A 16,896-nucleotide genomic window follows, 5' to 3' on the forward strand; every position below is an offset into this window, starting at 1 on the left:
ACCTTTGGCTGTTCAGACACCCAACCACCGTCTCTTCTCGGACGCATCGGACACGGGCTGGGGTGCGACACTGGACGGACAGGAATGCTCGGGCACATGGAATCAGGAGCAAAGAACACTTCACATCAATTGCAAGGAGCTATTGGCAGTTCATCTGGCCTTGATAAACTTCAAGTCCCTCCATCTAAGCAAGGTGGTGGAGGTGAACTCCGACAACACCACAGCCTTGGCGTACATCTCCAAGCAAGGAGGGACTCATTCGAGGAAGTTGTTCGAGATCGCAAGGGACCTCCTCATTTGGTCAAAAGATCGAAAGATTTCGCTGGTAACGAGGTTCATTCAGGGCGACATGAATGTCATGGCAGATCGCCTCAGCCGGAAGGGTCAAGTCATCCCCACAGAGTGGACCCTTCACAAGAATGTTTGCAGCAGACTATGGGCCCTGTGGGGCCAGCCCACCATAGATCTATTCGCTACCTCGATGACCAAGAGGCTCCCGATGTATTGTTCTCCGATTCCAGACCCAGCAGCAGTTCACGTGGATGCCTTCCTTCTGGACTGGTCCCATCTCGACCTGTATGCGTTCCCTCCGTTCAAGATTGTCAACAGGGTACTTCAGAAGTTTGCCTCGCACGAAGGGACACGGTTGACGTTGGTTGCTCCCCTCTGGCCCGCGAGAGAATGGTTCACCGAGGTACTGCAATGGCTAGTGGACGTTCCCAGGACTCTTCCTCTAAGAGTGGACCTTCTGCGTCAGCCGCACGTAAAGAAGGTACACCCAAGCCTCCACGCTCTTCGTCTGACTGCCTTCAGACTATCGAAAGACTCTCAAGAGCTAGAGGCTTTTCGAAGGAGGCAGCCAGAGCGATTGCCAGAGCAAGGAGGACATCCACTCTCAAGGTCTACCAGTCTAAATGGGAAGTCTTCCGAAGCTGGTGCAAGTCGAATGCAGTATCCTCAACCAGTACCTCTGTAACGCAGATAGCTGACTTCCTTCTACATCTAAGGAACGTAAGATCCCTATCAGTGCCTACGATCAAGGGTTACAGAAGTATGTTGGCAGCGGTTTTCCGCCACAGAGGCTTAGATCTTTCCTCCAACAAAGATCTACAGGACCTCCTTAGGTCTTTTGAGACCTCAAAGGAACGTCGGTTGGCCACACCAGGCTGGAACCTAGACGTGGTTTTGAAGTTCCTGATGTCAGCAAGGTTCGAACCGCTTCAATCAGCCTCTTTTAAGGATCTCACATTGAAGACTTTTTTTCTCGTTTGCTTAGCAACAGCTAAAAGAGTCAGTGAGATTCACGCCTTCAGCAGGAACATAGGTTTTACATCTGAAACGGCTACATGTTCCTTGCAGCTTGGTTTTCTAGCTAAAAACGAGCTTCCTTCTCGTCCTTGGCCCAAGTCGTTCGAAATCCCAAGCCTGTCCAACTTGGTGGGGAACGAACTAGAGAGAGTACTTTGCCCAGTAAGAGCTCTTAAGTACTATTTAAGACGCACAAAGCCACTACGAGGACAATCAGAAGCTTTATGGTGTTCTATCAAGAAACCTGCTTTGCCGATGTCTAAGAACGCAGTTTCTTATTACATCAGGCTTTTGATTAGAGAGGCCCATTCTCATCTGAAGGAAGAAGACCTTGCTTTGCTGAAGGTAAGGACACATGAAGTTAGAGCTGTCGCTACTTCAGTGGCCTTCAAACCGAACCGTTCTCTGCAGAGTGTTATGGATGCAACCTATTGGAGAAGCAAGTCAGTGTTCGCATCATTTTACCTCAAAGATGTCCAGTCTCTTTACGAGAACTGCTACACCCTGGGACCATTCGTAGCAGCGAGTGCAGTAGTAGGTGAGGGCTCAACCACTACATTCCCTTAATCCCATAACCTTTTTTAATCTTTCTCTTGAAAGGCTTTTTATTGTTGTTTTTGGGTTGTACGGAAGGCTAAGAAGCCTGCCGCATCCTGGTTGATTTGGCGGGTGGTCAAATTCTTTCTTGAGAAGTGCCTAGATTAGAGGTTGTGATGAGGTCCTTTAGTATGGGTTGCAGCCCTTCATACTTCAGCACCTAGGAGTCGCTCAGCATCCTAAGAGGATCGCTAGGCTCAGTAAGGAAGACGTACTTAAAAAAGGCAGAGTAATGGTTCAAGTCGACTTCCTTACCAGGTACTTATTTATTTTATGTTTGTTATTTTGAATAACTGATAAAATGAAATACGGGATACTTAGCTTCTATTGTTAACATGTATGCTGGTCTCCACCCACCACCCTGGGTGTGAATCAGCTACATGATCATCGGGTAAGATTAATATTGAAAAATGTTATTTTCCTTAGTAAAATAAATTTTTGAATATACTTACCCGATGATCATGAATTTAAGGACCCTCCCTTCCTCCCCATAGAGAACCAGTGGACCGAGGAGAAAATTGAGTTCTTGTTGACAAGAAGTACTTGAGTACCTGCTCGACAGATGGCGCTGTTGATGTACACCCCCACCTGTATAGCGATCGCTGGCGTATCCCGACCTTAGATTTTTTCTGTCGGGCAACAGAGTTGACAGCTACATGATCATCGGGTAAGTATATTCAAAAATTTATTTTACTAAGGAAAATAACATGTTTGGTATTCTGTTTTATCAGGGTGCTCAAGAATTCGTAGTCCCTTCAAGACATCCGGGAAAATTTTATTCTTTAGTTCAGAGCCCACAAACGTATAAGCAGCTGGCAATGATTGGAGGGTTTGAAAGATACTTTCAGTTTGCCATTTGTTATCGAGATGAAGGGGGTAAGCCGGATCGTCAACCAGAATTCATGCAGGCAAGTATTCTGTGGTGTATTGTTACTAATGTGATTTACAATTTAAGATTAATTTGATAAGTATTATGTAAGAGAGAGAGAGAGAGAGAGAGAGAGAGAGAGAGAGAGAGAGAGAGAGAGAGAGAGAGAGAGAGAGAGAGAGAGAAATGTGTGTGTATATGCTGCTCTGTATATGCTGCTCATTATCCTGCCTTTCCTGCTTCACATGCGAACAGTCAAATCCTATAACATTAAGAATTGCATTGAAGTAACTGGTTGATATAACCATGTAAGTCACTGTATTGAAACTATTTTTATAATACTTTTGCTAAATTTAGAAAAGGCAATAAAAGGCAGGATAATTCTTGGGCAAAAATATGTCTAGTATATCAGTGGGTACTTCAATCAAGGTGTGGTAGAAATTAGAAATTTAGAAAAATTGGTGGTTCCTATAGCAGAAATAAAAGACATGCATTAATGTATAACAGGTTATTAGTTCATGATACATAAGGAATCTAAAATATTATTGGGCGAAATATTGAAAGTATATGCAATATTTAATAATTTGGATGTCCACATTTTGATCTATCAAAGGAAGAGAAGAAGCAATTATATTGAATTTTGATGCCCGGAAGACATCTATTGTAATAAAAGATTTACTGAAGTGGATCGGAAGTTTTTCTAATCAAATTGCCGTTCAACACCTCCTGGTAAAAATACTGGAATATATATTTTAATATAAGAAATGTAGCCCCTTTGGCAAAGGCATATCTTAGAGTTTTTTATCATCTATGAACCAAAAATATATTTCCAAAGGCATGGAAACATGCAATAGTAATACCAATAGCTAAGCCAGGAAGAGATCTCAGTATTCCAAACAATTACAGACTAATTTCAGTGTTCAGTTGTGTTTGCAAATTACCAAAAAAATTGTGAATTATCAACTGATTTAGCGTTTACATTCGTAATAAAATTTTATCAGCATCCCAATTTGGCTCGCAGAGTTTAACACTAGAATCCTTACATCATAATGGTATTCGAGGAGAAATTTTATTTGTGGAAGAACATTCCAAACTTGTATAAAGAATGTTTATTCCAAATCTTACAACCTTGACTGTGGTGTGCCCCAGGGTAGTGTTTTAAGTGAGATTCTTTTTTCAATGGCAATTAATGACTTAGTTGCTCAAATACCTCAGGAAGGTATAAAAAAATCTTAGTCACTTACAAAGAATTCTGAATAACTATATTGAAAAATTAGTTTGTACGCTGGTTTTAGACTTTCTTTAAAAAAAAAAAAAAAACAAGAATAGTGAATAGTAGATTAAAACAAACCCAAGATATAAATCTTACATTGGGTCATGCTCAAATCCAATTTCAAAAAAAAGGTAAAAATTTTTTGGGCTATTCGATACTCACCTGAATTAGAAAGCATATACAGTACTGTATGTCTTACATCAAATCTGAATGTAATAATGATTTTAACGTAATAATGAAGTTGTCCACATACAATATGGGGTCCAAAATTATCAACTTTACAGATGATCTGTAAAGCATAAGTCTTATCAAGGATAGATTATGGTAACAATTTATGGATCAGAATCTGAAGCTATTTTGAAGCCTTTAGATCCTATACACGATTGAGGTCTGAGACTTAACAGTGAAGTCTTTAGATCTTCCCAAAATATGTCAGTTTTATGTAAAAGTTGGGAGCCACCTTTGTCCTTACACTGAAATTTTGTAACAATGTGAAATGCATAATGATTTTATCCACTAATTGTCTAAAGAAGCTCTTCAATCAAAGCCATATATTTATAAATAATCATGAACCACAATTCCCCATAAGAGTAAATAGGCTACTACAATCTACAAAAATGAGAAAGAAGCTTATTTGACATATCCCTTTCCATCACCTTGGAATGTAAAGAAAACAACAAGAATATGGTCTCAATTTTTTATCTATAAAAATATATATCGCTATACTCCATGTCATCATAAATAAAATGCCTTGGAACATATATGAAGGAGAGGACCTCATTATGCTATACTGTATATATATTGATGGCTCCACATTTTCAATGGGTGTTGGTTGTGCTTCATTATCTTATGACAAAACAAGTCAACTCTCATTACCTAGTGTGGCATCAATCTCTACATCTGGCTATCGGTAATTTCATTAACAATTGAAATTTTTAAACAATTGAAGAAAAGGTGAATCATAAGTTTGCCATTTATTCCGATTCAAGTGCAAGGGAAGTCCTAAGATGTTATGGATCTAAGAACCCACTAGTATTACAAATTAAAGAGCTCCTTAATGAATTCTATTCCCAAGGAGTGAAAATTGACATATGCTGGATTCCTGTCCATGTTGTAGTTGTTGGTAATGAAAAAGTAGATGTCATAGTGTCTTTGCTTTTGCTATGTTTCCCTGGCCTTCAAGCTAAATATTGGTAATAAGTTTAGGTTAGTGAAATGGAAATTGAGACAGGTTAGAATCTTTCTTTGGATGAATTCAAGAATAGCATCAGGTGGGAGGCTTCTTATAAAAAATAGGTGTAAATATTTCTTTGTCCTTTTGAAAAATTAATGACAAAGCCACCCATATCCCCACTAGTAGTGGTAGTTTATCTTAAAAAGTTAGTTTAATTAGTTACTTTGCGTGATGGAATTATTTACATGCAAAGTGACTGGGGAAGGGGGATAAGCCAGGGTGTTTCACCAAAGTGGTGTGGCTTCTTTCCTCTTGTAGTGGCAGCTACTATGTGTTACAATCTCTGAGTTGTTATAGATTCTTTCAGTCTCTAAGCAAAAACTATTTGACAACAGAAACTGAGATATGAGAAACAAATATACTGTTAAAAGAAACACACAAAAAAGCACATTATTCACAAACTCATTTATAAAGAAACTAAATGTTAATGTTGCTGTTCCTTTACTTTCCATGACTAAAATTAATTCAATATATTTTTAGGTAGGGTGGGTGAATGGGCTGGATAATAGATCAATAAAATACTTAAATGGAGACTTGGTGGGTTATCCTAATTTGGTGAAGTATTGTTGGTATGGTGACTTTATTTTTCTTCGTTCTTTCTTTGATGGCTGCTTTTCCGGTCCCATACAGCAAGGGAACCCCACTCTCTACAGGACCTCCACCGTCGTTTTACCTTGTTCGTTCAGAATATTTAACGTTTCACATCGCGTATTGTTCATTTACTGTTAAATCGTCACTGTCAATGGACTCATGAAATAAGAAAGTCTTCAGTTTCCTCTTGAAAGCCTTAATGTCTTCAAACATTCGAATGTTTCATGGGAGCTTATTATATAGTCTCGGGGCCACATATTTAAAGGCTCTGGAGCCTAAAGTAAACATAAATCTAGGTTCCAACAGTTTGAAGCCATCTGTAATTATTCTTGTGTTGACATGATTTGTTGGCTGCGCAATATGTAGCAATTCTCTTAAGTATTTTGGACGCTCGGTTCTGATAACTTGGTGGGCTATTGTATATATTTTAAATTCAATTCTCGCTTTAGTATTTAGTGTGACTAGGGGCCTCTCTTTATCACTGATATGACCATATTTTGGAGTAGGTGTTTGATCTTTGCAAAGGTAGACTCCTGTTGGAAACTATCTCTGTCCGACCTGTGGTTTTCTTGACGATATCCTTTCTATCTCTTTCCTCGAAGCTTATATACCATGCGGGGGGACCTAATCAACATTCCCAATTAAGAATTTTTTTTTTATATTTGTCATCCTGATTGGTTTCCTTTAAAGCTCCCACTTTGGTCACACCATAGAAGGTTCTAGATTTAGTTTTTTGGTGCAATCTGGACCAAATATTTTACCATTAGGGAAAAGCACTCCATAGGAAGTATGTAGTGACGCTTCCAGATAATAAAAATAATTCATCAAAGTTTGGTCTGTTCTCAAAATACTGCCAATAATAATAAAGTACATATTGTCTTTTACCAAACACTAGGTGGATTTATTCTCTGGGGAAAAAGATATGGTTTTCCTATTCATATATAGTCCTTAACTATTTCATTATCTCAACTGCCCATAACATGTGCTAAGTTGCTGAGATTATTTTTTTTTTCTTTCGTCATGAGCAAATGGTTTACCATCTTTAAAGAAAAACATTCATAAATTGTGTATTAGAATAATAAATTTTATTGTGAAAATCTGGTTATTGTTTCAATTTATGTTTACCAAAGAAAATTATTGTTTGTGGGCATTATTGCTTGAAACTTATTACTAAATAGAGTAAGATCAGTAATGATGACCACTATCTTCTAGGTTGATCTGGAGGTGGCTAATGTTACAATGGAAGAGATTCAAAGATTGATAGAGAACCTTTTGGTTCATTCTTGGCCAGAACACTTGAGCCCTGTCAAATCACCGTTCCCCATTATATCATACCAAGAAGCCATGTCGAAGTATGGAGTTGATAAGCCAGATACACGATTTGACTGGAAGGTATTTATTATGGGGTGGCATTTTGTTTTGAAATTATTTTTTAAGAGCAGGTAGCCTTTTTTATTTCATCATTGTTATACATTTTTTATAGTTATTAGAATGTGTATAATTCCAGCTTTGATGCTGATATTTGAATTTTTCATTGATATATGTTCTTAAAGCCTTGTGTAGATCAGCTTATAGTTTTACCAAGTTTTACTTTCTAGGTTACGCGATGCTTATAAAACATGCAAAAAAAAAGCTTTGAAATTGAAAGAATTACCGGTATTACATTTACTATTTAATTTTATGAAAGTCCCCTTATAATTTGTTCCGACGCGATTTACAAACCTCGTAATCATTTAATATAGGAATTCGCTGCAGTTCAGCTGAAACAGCCGGAGAGAAAGAAAAGCAGGCAGTTGTGCTGATTGGTTGGCTGGCGGTATGGGGCAGAGCTTAGCTCATTCACTCGCTTCGGCTCAATGTAGATGGTTGCCTACTCTCCGCTCTCTACGCTACAGCATTTTGCCTTCTCTTGTGCTTGTGTACTAGTGATTGGTCTTTGTTATGAAGGAGAAAGTTACTCTTTAAAATGCGATGTTGTGCAGGCCGTGGCGGGCGTTGCAGTGGGTGGCGTTTCTCACCTTCTGTAGACCCGCACACGCTCTGCTTATAAAACATGCAAAAAACAGCCAGAGAGAAAGAAAAGCAGGCAGTTGTGCTGATTGGTTGGCTGGCGGTATGGGGCAGAGCTTAGCTCATTCACTCGCTTCGGCTCAATGTAGATGGTTGCCTACTCTCCGCTCTCTACGCTACAGCATTTTGCCTTCTCTTGTGCTTGTGTACTAGTGATTGGTCTTTGTTATGAAGGAGAAAGTTACTCTTTAAAATGCGATGTTGTGCAGGCCGTGGCGGGCGTTGCAGTGGGTGGCGTTTCTCACCTTCTGTAGACCCGCACACGCTCTGCTCGACATGCAGGGGAAAACCTTGCTCTCAAGGTTCTCCTTGTCGTATTGTGAATCCTGGCTGCCATTTTGGGAAGCCCGGATTCTCAGCCTGTCGGGATTTTCTCGGGTTTCGCCGGGGGAGCGGTTGACCTTAGCGCTTCCGCTATTTCGGTGATTCCAAGAGACGACTGACAGATTGCTGTTACCGATGACGACAGGTTACCTGGTAAGAAGGGGGAATTTCGGGCGTCTCTCGGATTATCAGGTAAGCTTGACTTAAATTTGTTAAGACGCCATTTAAATATGGCGAACGAACTTCAACAACGTCATTTGAATGATACGATTGTTGATGAACACATGAATGTAATCGAGTTTGTATCAGAGTTGCCAGGTTGGCCTTTTTCAGCTAAAGACATAAAATTTGGCCTTTTTTTATTTGAAATTGGTTAGCCTTTAGCACTATCATAAAAGGTTGGCCTTAAAGGCTATACCTTTGGCCTTTTTTAACTTCTTAAACCTGCAGTTGATCAAAGTTGGCCTTTTCTCACTTAGAAAACCTGGCAACCCTGGGTTGTAACTTTATCGACTCCCATGTTCACCGATACCCCTGTTGTTGTTGACTATGTACCTGTTAAAGCATTTGTTCCTGGCAAAATGAAAACTTTTTCCAAGGGTAAAATAATTGCAGGACTCCCTGTTAAAACAAGGGAGAGTAAGGTTTTAATCACTGAGATTTCTTTAACGACTGATGGCAAATCCTTGACAGCTTCACCCGCAAGTCAGTTAAAATTAAAATCTGCCAAATCTTCTACTGATGAGCAGTTAAAATTAAAATCTACCAAATCTCCTACTGATAAGCTTTTAAAATTAAAATCTGCCAAACTCCTGCTGATACAATATGTTTTTCAGGTTCACCATGTTCACTGACCACGGCTCTTCCTACAGACATGGCTCAGGTTGTTCATCCTCGTCCAGTGTCATCTGCTGTTGCTTCAACCAGTGTTCCAGCACCTCGGAGGGGGCACAAGAAGAGGACGCCTGAGCGGTATTCCTCTTCTAGTTCCTCCTCCTCTCTTCTCTTCCTCTTCGTCTTCACCTTCTGACTCTGACTCTTCTCCCCCAGGGGAAAGAGGAAGGTGAAGAGGGCCAGGAAGGCCAGTCACAGTTGAAGGGACATGGCGCCCCGAGACACCTCTTCTCCTCCAGAGAATGAGGGTGATGTATGAGATTCCCGTGTTCCCCGCTCTAGTGGGATTGTTCACGGCGAATCTCGCGCAAGGCCTCCATACACGACAAACTTGCTCGAGGGTGTAGGTATCGTCTTCCAGAGGATGGTGACGGGGTCCTCGGGCCCCCGATCTACTGCTCAGACTCGAATTGAACTGCTCTTGAGTGGGGAAAGGAGAGTCCTGGCTTCGGCACGAGAAATCTCAGCTGTGGTCTCTCATGAAGAATCCGCGGTTCGCACGACTACCTCCATGGGGGTAGCCATGCGTACCAGCTCAGCGACTCGTGTGTCGCGTGAGCAGGGAGCAGGCCCAGACAGTTGCGCACTCGACCTGCGTGACTCGGGCCTGGCATGGAGCCACCTCGCGGCTCAGCCCGCGGCATGGGGCCGGTCGTGCACGATCAGGCTAGCTCTCGCGCTTATCAGCCGCAAGAGATGCAGTCAACCCCCATGTTTTCTGGCCATGTAACAGGTGAGGCCGCGCGCACCACTCGAGCGACTAACCTGTCTACACCTCCTAGTGTGAGCGTTGCAGTTCTCAGCGACCCCACTCACGCTCAAGCTCCTTCGGGAGCTTCATGGGGCTCGCAGCGACCAGTCACGCACTCGGGCGCAGTGGGAACCTCGATGCATTTCGTCGGGGATGAACCCTGCCAGGGTCCTTCCTTGACTCCTGAATACACGCCTGGTTCGATCCTAGGACCAGAGCAAGGGTATTCATGGGGGATGTCATCACCCGTGCAGCATGTCACTTCCCCTACACCTACGGATGTAGCGGGACCGAGGGATCAGCCACTTCCACGGCCTTCACCGGCTGTGGTGACGGAAGTTCCCGAGGTGGAGTCGCAGTTCCTAGAGGTCATTAACCCCATGCGTGAGATTAATGGCCTCAGGGTTCCTCCTGTGGTAGTGTCTGAGATAAGTGTACAGCCTTGGAGATCCTATGGGGAGCCCCCGAAGGCAGTTCACACCCCCTCACCTTACCCTGGTTGAGACAGGCTGCTCGAGCATTGGACCGAGTGAGTGACCAGATCGCAGGACCTGGTGACTTGCTTAGGCCAAGGTTCGAACAAGCTTCTCCCTCAACCACTCCAGCCACAGAAGAGGTACTATGTCACAGAGTCTTCTGTGTCTTGTCCTCTCCCTCTCGACCTCGCGGCCGGAGAGCTTGCTGGGGGTTCCTCAGTCGAGAGCTTGAAATCCCAGAGAGTGGCCTTCTCGGCCTCTGAGATTTCAACTATGGAGTCCATCCCTGTAGCTGCTCTCAAGGCTACTTCGTGGCACGACCACTGGTGTGGTATGGCCACTGTTCACGCGGGACACCAAGCTTGCTAACCCCGAACACATGGAGCAGTACAGAAACCTGGCATTGTCTTGTGGGAAAGCTGTTGCTTTTCTCTTGGACCAGCTTGCTGCCCAGTATGCCAATCTGATCCTCAAAAAACGTGAGGCAGTAGCCACTCGTTTGGCGAGATAGATTGGTTCAGGAGAGGCCCTGGCACTCAGGAACTTTCCTATTAGAGCTGCAACTTCTCTCTTTCCACCAGAGGAAGTTCAGGCCGCGCGGGATAAATGGAGCCTCGACTCAGAGGACTCCATTATCCACCAGGCGCAAGCTGTGAGTTTCAAGGGACCTGGTCCCGCGAAACTGTCCGTAGCCAGGCCGAGTCAGGCCAAGCCCACAGGAAGTGGCAAGAGTACCATTGGTCGTGCTCCTGTGCAGCCAAGACCTGCTACTGTTCAGAAGGGTTCTGCCACCAAACAGACCTTTCAGCCTCCCTCGGGAGCTCCGCCACGTCGGGGAAAGAACGGGCAAGCAAGGGAAAGGGAAACGATGAGATTGGCTTTCCACTTCCCATGCTGCGGAGGGTAGGAGGATACCTATTGTGCCATTGGGCGATGTGGCAGCACCTCAGGGCCGAGGAATGGGTAGTGTTGACCCTTTGCGAAGGGTACAAGCTCCCATTCGTACTTCATCGGCCCCCCCATCCTCCACTCCAATAGCGTTCAACACATACGCTCCAACATCCCTGAAGGCTCTACCCTTAGAGGCGGAGGACCATGGAATGTTGGAGAAGGATGCACTAGAAGTCGTACACGATCAGTCACCAGGAGGTTGGAGACCGATCATCAACCTTTCGCCATTGAACAAGTATGTTCAGCAAACTGCGTTCAAGATGCTAACAGTTCGCATTGTGCTGTAAGCCATCAGGCAGTACGACTTTATGCTTTCAATAGACTTGAAGGACGCGTACTTTCAAGTACCAGTTCATCGGTTGTCTAGAAAGTACCTCCGATTCACCTTCCAGGGCACGGTGTACCTGTTCAAAGTACTGTGCTTCGGACTGTGCACAGCTCCCCAAGTGTTCACGCGAGTGTTCATGACAGTAGCAGCTTGGGCCCACTCGAGGGGCATCCGCATACTGATGTACCTCGATGACTGGCTGATTCTCGCTCCCTCGTAGGAGCAGTTGAGTCAGGATCGAGACTCGCTTCTGGCAGTCTGTCGCGATCTGGGGATTGTGGTGAACTGCGAGAAGTCGAACCTCATTCCCAAGCAGAAGGTGAAGTATCTGGGAATGCTGATCGACTCGGCATTCCAGCCCTCCAGTGGCAAGCTCTTCTAGGTCACCTCTCCTCACTGGAGAAGCTCGTTCCTTTCGGGCGGATCCATCTCCGCTCCCTTCAGTGGTGTCAGAAGGAGCAGTGGTCGGCAGCCACCGATCCTCCCTCTCGTCCGGTCCTCATGGAACACGAGGTAAGGGAGGATCTCCTTTGGTGGCTAAATGAGGAGAACCTCATGTTAGGGTTTTCTCATAAACCCTCCTCCACCTCAGTTCCGCGTCTACGGAAGGTTGGGGTGCACACCTGGATGACTTGGTCGTGTCAGGTGTGTGGTCGGAAGAGAAGAAACACCTGCACATCAACGTGCTGGAAATGATGGCAGTCTCGAGAGCTCTCTTTCATTTTCAGGCCCGTTGGAGAGAGCACTCGGTAGTGCTGATAAACAACAACACATCCGTGGTCGCGCACGTCAACAAGCAACGGGGCACTTTCTCACGTCCCTTGCAGTAGTTGATGAGGCAAGTCTTTCTTTGGACAGAGAGTCAACACGTAACCTTGTCAGCCAGGTATATTCCAGGCAAGAGAGGTGTTCGGGCAGACGCCCTAAGTCGCAGAAACCAGTAAATAGGGGCAGAATGGTCTCTTCACCCTTGGGTCGCGAGTAGAGTACTCGACCTCTGGGGAGAACCATGCATCGACCTTTCGCAACACGGCACAATGCCAAGCTTGCTGTGTCTTGTTCTCCAGTACTAGATCCCACGGCCGCGTTTTAGGACGCACTGTAACATCCTTGGGATCTACTGGATTGCTACACGTTTCCCCCCCCTTTTTGCTTGCTTTGCGCAGTCCTGTACCAAGTCCTAGTTGCTCCAGGACTTAGGATGACTCATTGCTCCACTATGACCACATATGGAGTGATTTCCCGATCTGTTGTTGCTCCTGGTCGAGGCACCGCGAGAGCTACCACACTGGCCCAATCTCCTTTGGCAACCCTTGTCGAACAGGTACCACTAGGCAGTGCAGTCACTCAGACTTCACGCGTGGAGACTATCCAGCATCTCCTCAGAACGCGAGGCTTTTTGCGACTCGCTGCGAGAGACATGTCAGGATACCTTAGAAGATCCTCCTCCTCAGTCTACCAGGGGAAGTGGTTGGTCTTCTGTGATTGGTATAGTGGAAGGGGTATCTCTCCAGTCGGAGCCTCTCTGACTCAGATCGCAGACTTCCTAGTCTTTCTTCGCAGAGATAAGCTCCTTTCGGTTTCTGCCATTAAAAGGTACAGGTCTCCCCTGGTAATGTTGTTCCGTCTGAAGGGCATAGATATCTCCAACACCCTGGGGATTTCTATGCTCATTAAGAGCTTCGAACAGTCGTGTCCCCCGAGGGAACTTACCTCTCCTGTAATGTCACTCACAGGGTTGGAAGGAGATCGCCTTGAGTTTTGTGCCAGAGTTTGTGGCCAAGACTCAGAACCCAGTGATCCACGATCCCAGGTTCGAGGCCTTCACTATTCCTTCCTTACCGGATGTGGCGATTCAGGTGAGAGGCTTCTCTGTCCCGTCAGGTGTCTCCAGCGCCATCTTAGGCGAACTCGGCATCTCAGACCTGAATGTTGACGACTTCATTAGCACCAGCAGAACCAAGAGTCCAAGCACCAGCGAGGGTTTAAGCTCACGAGATCAGGGGCATTGCCCCCCCCACACTCAATTTCAAGAGAAATCTTGCAGTGGGCCAAGTGCTGGAGGCTGGCGTTGGGAAACACCAGACCACCTTTACGGCCTTTTACTTGAAGGAGTTTACGCACAAGTCCTTGGACACCTTTGTTCTTAGCCCTGTGGTAGCAGCTCAAGCTATTGTCTGACCTTTCCAGTTCCTCTGACCAGGGAAGTCTCTTGATTTTAAGGTATGTTTGGCAGTGTGAAAGCAGTCTGCAGGTGATCTGCCTTTCTCTATGTCTCCTCCCTTGGAGTTCCATACATCAAGACAAGTCTTCCCAGGTAAGATTGCTAGAGTTTGTTTACAAGTATTCTCCCCCCGTCTTCTGCTAGGCAGGGAAGACGGTGGATGTATAAACCCTTTGCCTTATGGTTTTGGAGTTTAATCCAGTCACTGTGACCCTAGGGTCGAGTGTCTCTTACGTTTACGCTCTCTGGTCGCGCGATGCTCTTACACATCGTGCGGCGGCTCCCAGTGTCTCAGACCCCACCATCATCATGTCAGGTCAAGAGACAGGGGTGAGTGGATTTAGTCCTCTGCTCTCATTCGAGACCAGGTCTATATCCGGGCAGTTAGCTGTCCACAAGCAGCAAAGGCAGACCTCCCACTAACCAATGAGTCTTCCTATATTAAATGATTACGAGGTTTGTATATCACGTTGGAACAAATGACAATTTGTCCTAAATTGTATTTTTCCTAGCTATACAAACCCGTAATCACTTAATATAAATGCCCGCCTCTACCACCCCTCTCATGTTCCACATTGAGCCTAAAGCGTTTGAATGAGGAAAGCGGGCTGGCAGGGGGGGTGGGGGTTGGGGGGGGGGGTTGGCTAAGCTCCGCCCCATACCGCCAGCCAACCAATCAGCACAACTGCCTGCTTTTCTTTCTCTCCGGCTGTTTCAGCTGAGCTGAAGCGAATTCCTATATTAAATGATTACGGGTTTGTATAGCCAGGAAAAATACAATTTAGGATAAATTGTCATATTATGCTGGTCAAATAAGTAAGAAGCAGCATTTCAAGTAGCCAAAAAAGCCCATAGTTCTTCTGCACCCTAGTATTTCTTCTCTCCAATCGATTTCTTAAACAGACAATGAATGCATGTAGCACAGCAATTGATGCAGTACTTGAGCAGGATACAAACAATGGCCAAAGTATTTTTCAGCAAGAAATATACAAATAATGGCTAAAGACTGCAAGCATTTTTCAGCAAAAAGTATACAAATAATGGCCAAAGGCTGCAATAATTTTTCAGCAAGAAGTATACAAATAATGGCCAAAGACTGCAAGCATTTTTCAGCAAGAAGCTATCTCCAGAGGAACAAAAATACTTCACCTTCAACAGAGAATTATTGGCAGTCCACTATACCATTTGACATTTCAGACACATGCTTGAGAGATGGCGATTCATGGTACAAAAGGACCATTAGCCCTTGATTTACACCTTCACAAAAAAAGGCAGATTGCTGGTCAGTGCATCAACAGTGGTAATTATCGGCAATCACCGAGTATTCCTGAACCATCAAGTATTATTATTATTATTATTATTATTACTATCCAAGCTACAACCCTAGTTGGAAAAGCAAGATGCTATAAGCCCAGGGGCTCCAACAGGGAAAAATAGCCCAGTGAGGAAAGGAAATAAGGAAATAAATAAATGAAGAGAACAAATTAACAATAAATCATTCTAAAATAAGAAACAACGTCAAAACAGACATGTCATATAATAAACTATCAACAACATCAAAAACAAATATGTCATAAATAAACTATAAAAAGACTATGTCCGCCTGGTCAACAAAAAAGCATTTGCTCCAACTTTGAACTTTTGAAGTTCTACTGATTCAACCACCCGATTAGGAAGATCATTCCACAACTTGGTCACAGCTGGAATAAAACTTCTAGAGTACTGCGTAGTATTGAGCCTCGTGATGGAGAAGGCCTGGCTATTAGAATTAACTGCCTGCCTAGTATTACGAACAGGATAGAATTGTCCAGGGAGATCTGAATGTAAAGGATGGTCAGAGTTGTGAAAAATCTTATGCAACATACATAATGAACTAATTGAACGACGGTGCCAGAGATTAATATCTAGATCAGGAATAAGAAATTTAATAGACCGTAAGTTTCTGTCCAACAAATTAAGATGAGAATCAGCAGCTGAAGACCAGATAGGAGAACAATACTCAAAACAAGGTAGAATGAAAGAATTAAAACACTTCTTCAGAATAGATTGATCACCGAAAATCTTGAAAGACTTTCTCAATAAGCCTATTTTTTGTGAAATTGAAGAAGACACAGACCTTATATGTTTCTCAAAAGTAAATTTACTGTCGAGAATCACACCTAATATTTTGAATACTGTGATCCGGATGTTGAGGAACCACCGTCCTTGACCTACTTACAATCATACTTTGAGTTTTGTTAGGATTCAACTTCATACCCCATAATTTGCACCATGCACTAATTCTAGCTAAATCTCTATTAAGGGATTTACCAACCCTAGATCTACATTCAGGGGATGGAATTGATGCAAAGAGAGTAGCATCATCTGCATATGCAACAAGCTTGTTTTCTAGGCCAAACCACATGTCATGTGTATATAGTATGAAAAGTAATGGGCCAAGAACACTACCCTGTGGAACACCGGATATCACATTCCTATAATCACTATGGTGCCCATCAACAACAACTCTTTGAGATCTATTACTTAAAAAATCAATAATAATGCTAAGAAACGACCCACCCACTCCCAACTGTTTCAGTTTGAAAACAAGGGCCTCATGATTAACACGGTCAAAGGCAGCACTAAAATCAAGGCCAATCATACGAACTTCCCGACCACAATCAAGGGATTTCTGTACAGCATTGGAGATTGTAAGAAGGGCATCATATGCTCCAAGGCCTTTACGAAAACCAAATTGCAAACTAGGGAAGAGATGATTACCTTCAGCAAACCTATTAAGACGTTTTGCCAGAAGATGTTCAAAAACTTTAGATAATATGGGAGTTATGGAAATTGGGTGGTAATCAGTGGGACTTGAGCTACCACAAACACATTTACATAGAGGAGTACCTGAAGATGTGGCACTATTTAATACAGGAGAGCCCATGCACTTTCATGTTCAGACAGGTACCTTGTCATACATTGACCTATCAATCGCAAGCTCTAATTGCCTTCTCGATTTTGATTG

General features: G+C 43.7%; 1 protein-coding gene across 2 annotated transcripts in view; it reads left to right on the forward strand.

Annotated features, from left to right (window-relative positions):
- The window catches only part of LOC137624359 (aspartate--tRNA ligase, mitochondrial-like), a 195,491-nt gene that overhangs the window by 73,335 nt on the left and 105,260 nt on the right, over positions 1 to 16,896 (forward strand). For both annotated transcript variants that reach the window (XM_068355060.1, XM_068355061.1), the window contains exons 7-8: positions 2,637 to 2,813; positions 7,084 to 7,263. In XM_068355060.1, the coding sequence (XP_068211161.1) occupies positions 2,637 to 2,813; positions 7,084 to 7,263 (357 nt within the window). The remainder of the gene's footprint in view (positions 1 to 2,636; positions 2,814 to 7,083; positions 7,264 to 16,896) is intronic.

The sequence above is a fragment of the Palaemon carinicauda genome, chromosome 31 (assembly GCF_036898095.1).
Source record: "Palaemon carinicauda isolate YSFRI2023 chromosome 31, ASM3689809v2, whole genome shotgun sequence".
Taxonomy (NCBI): domain Eukaryota; kingdom Metazoa; phylum Arthropoda; class Malacostraca; order Decapoda; family Palaemonidae; genus Palaemon; species Palaemon carinicauda.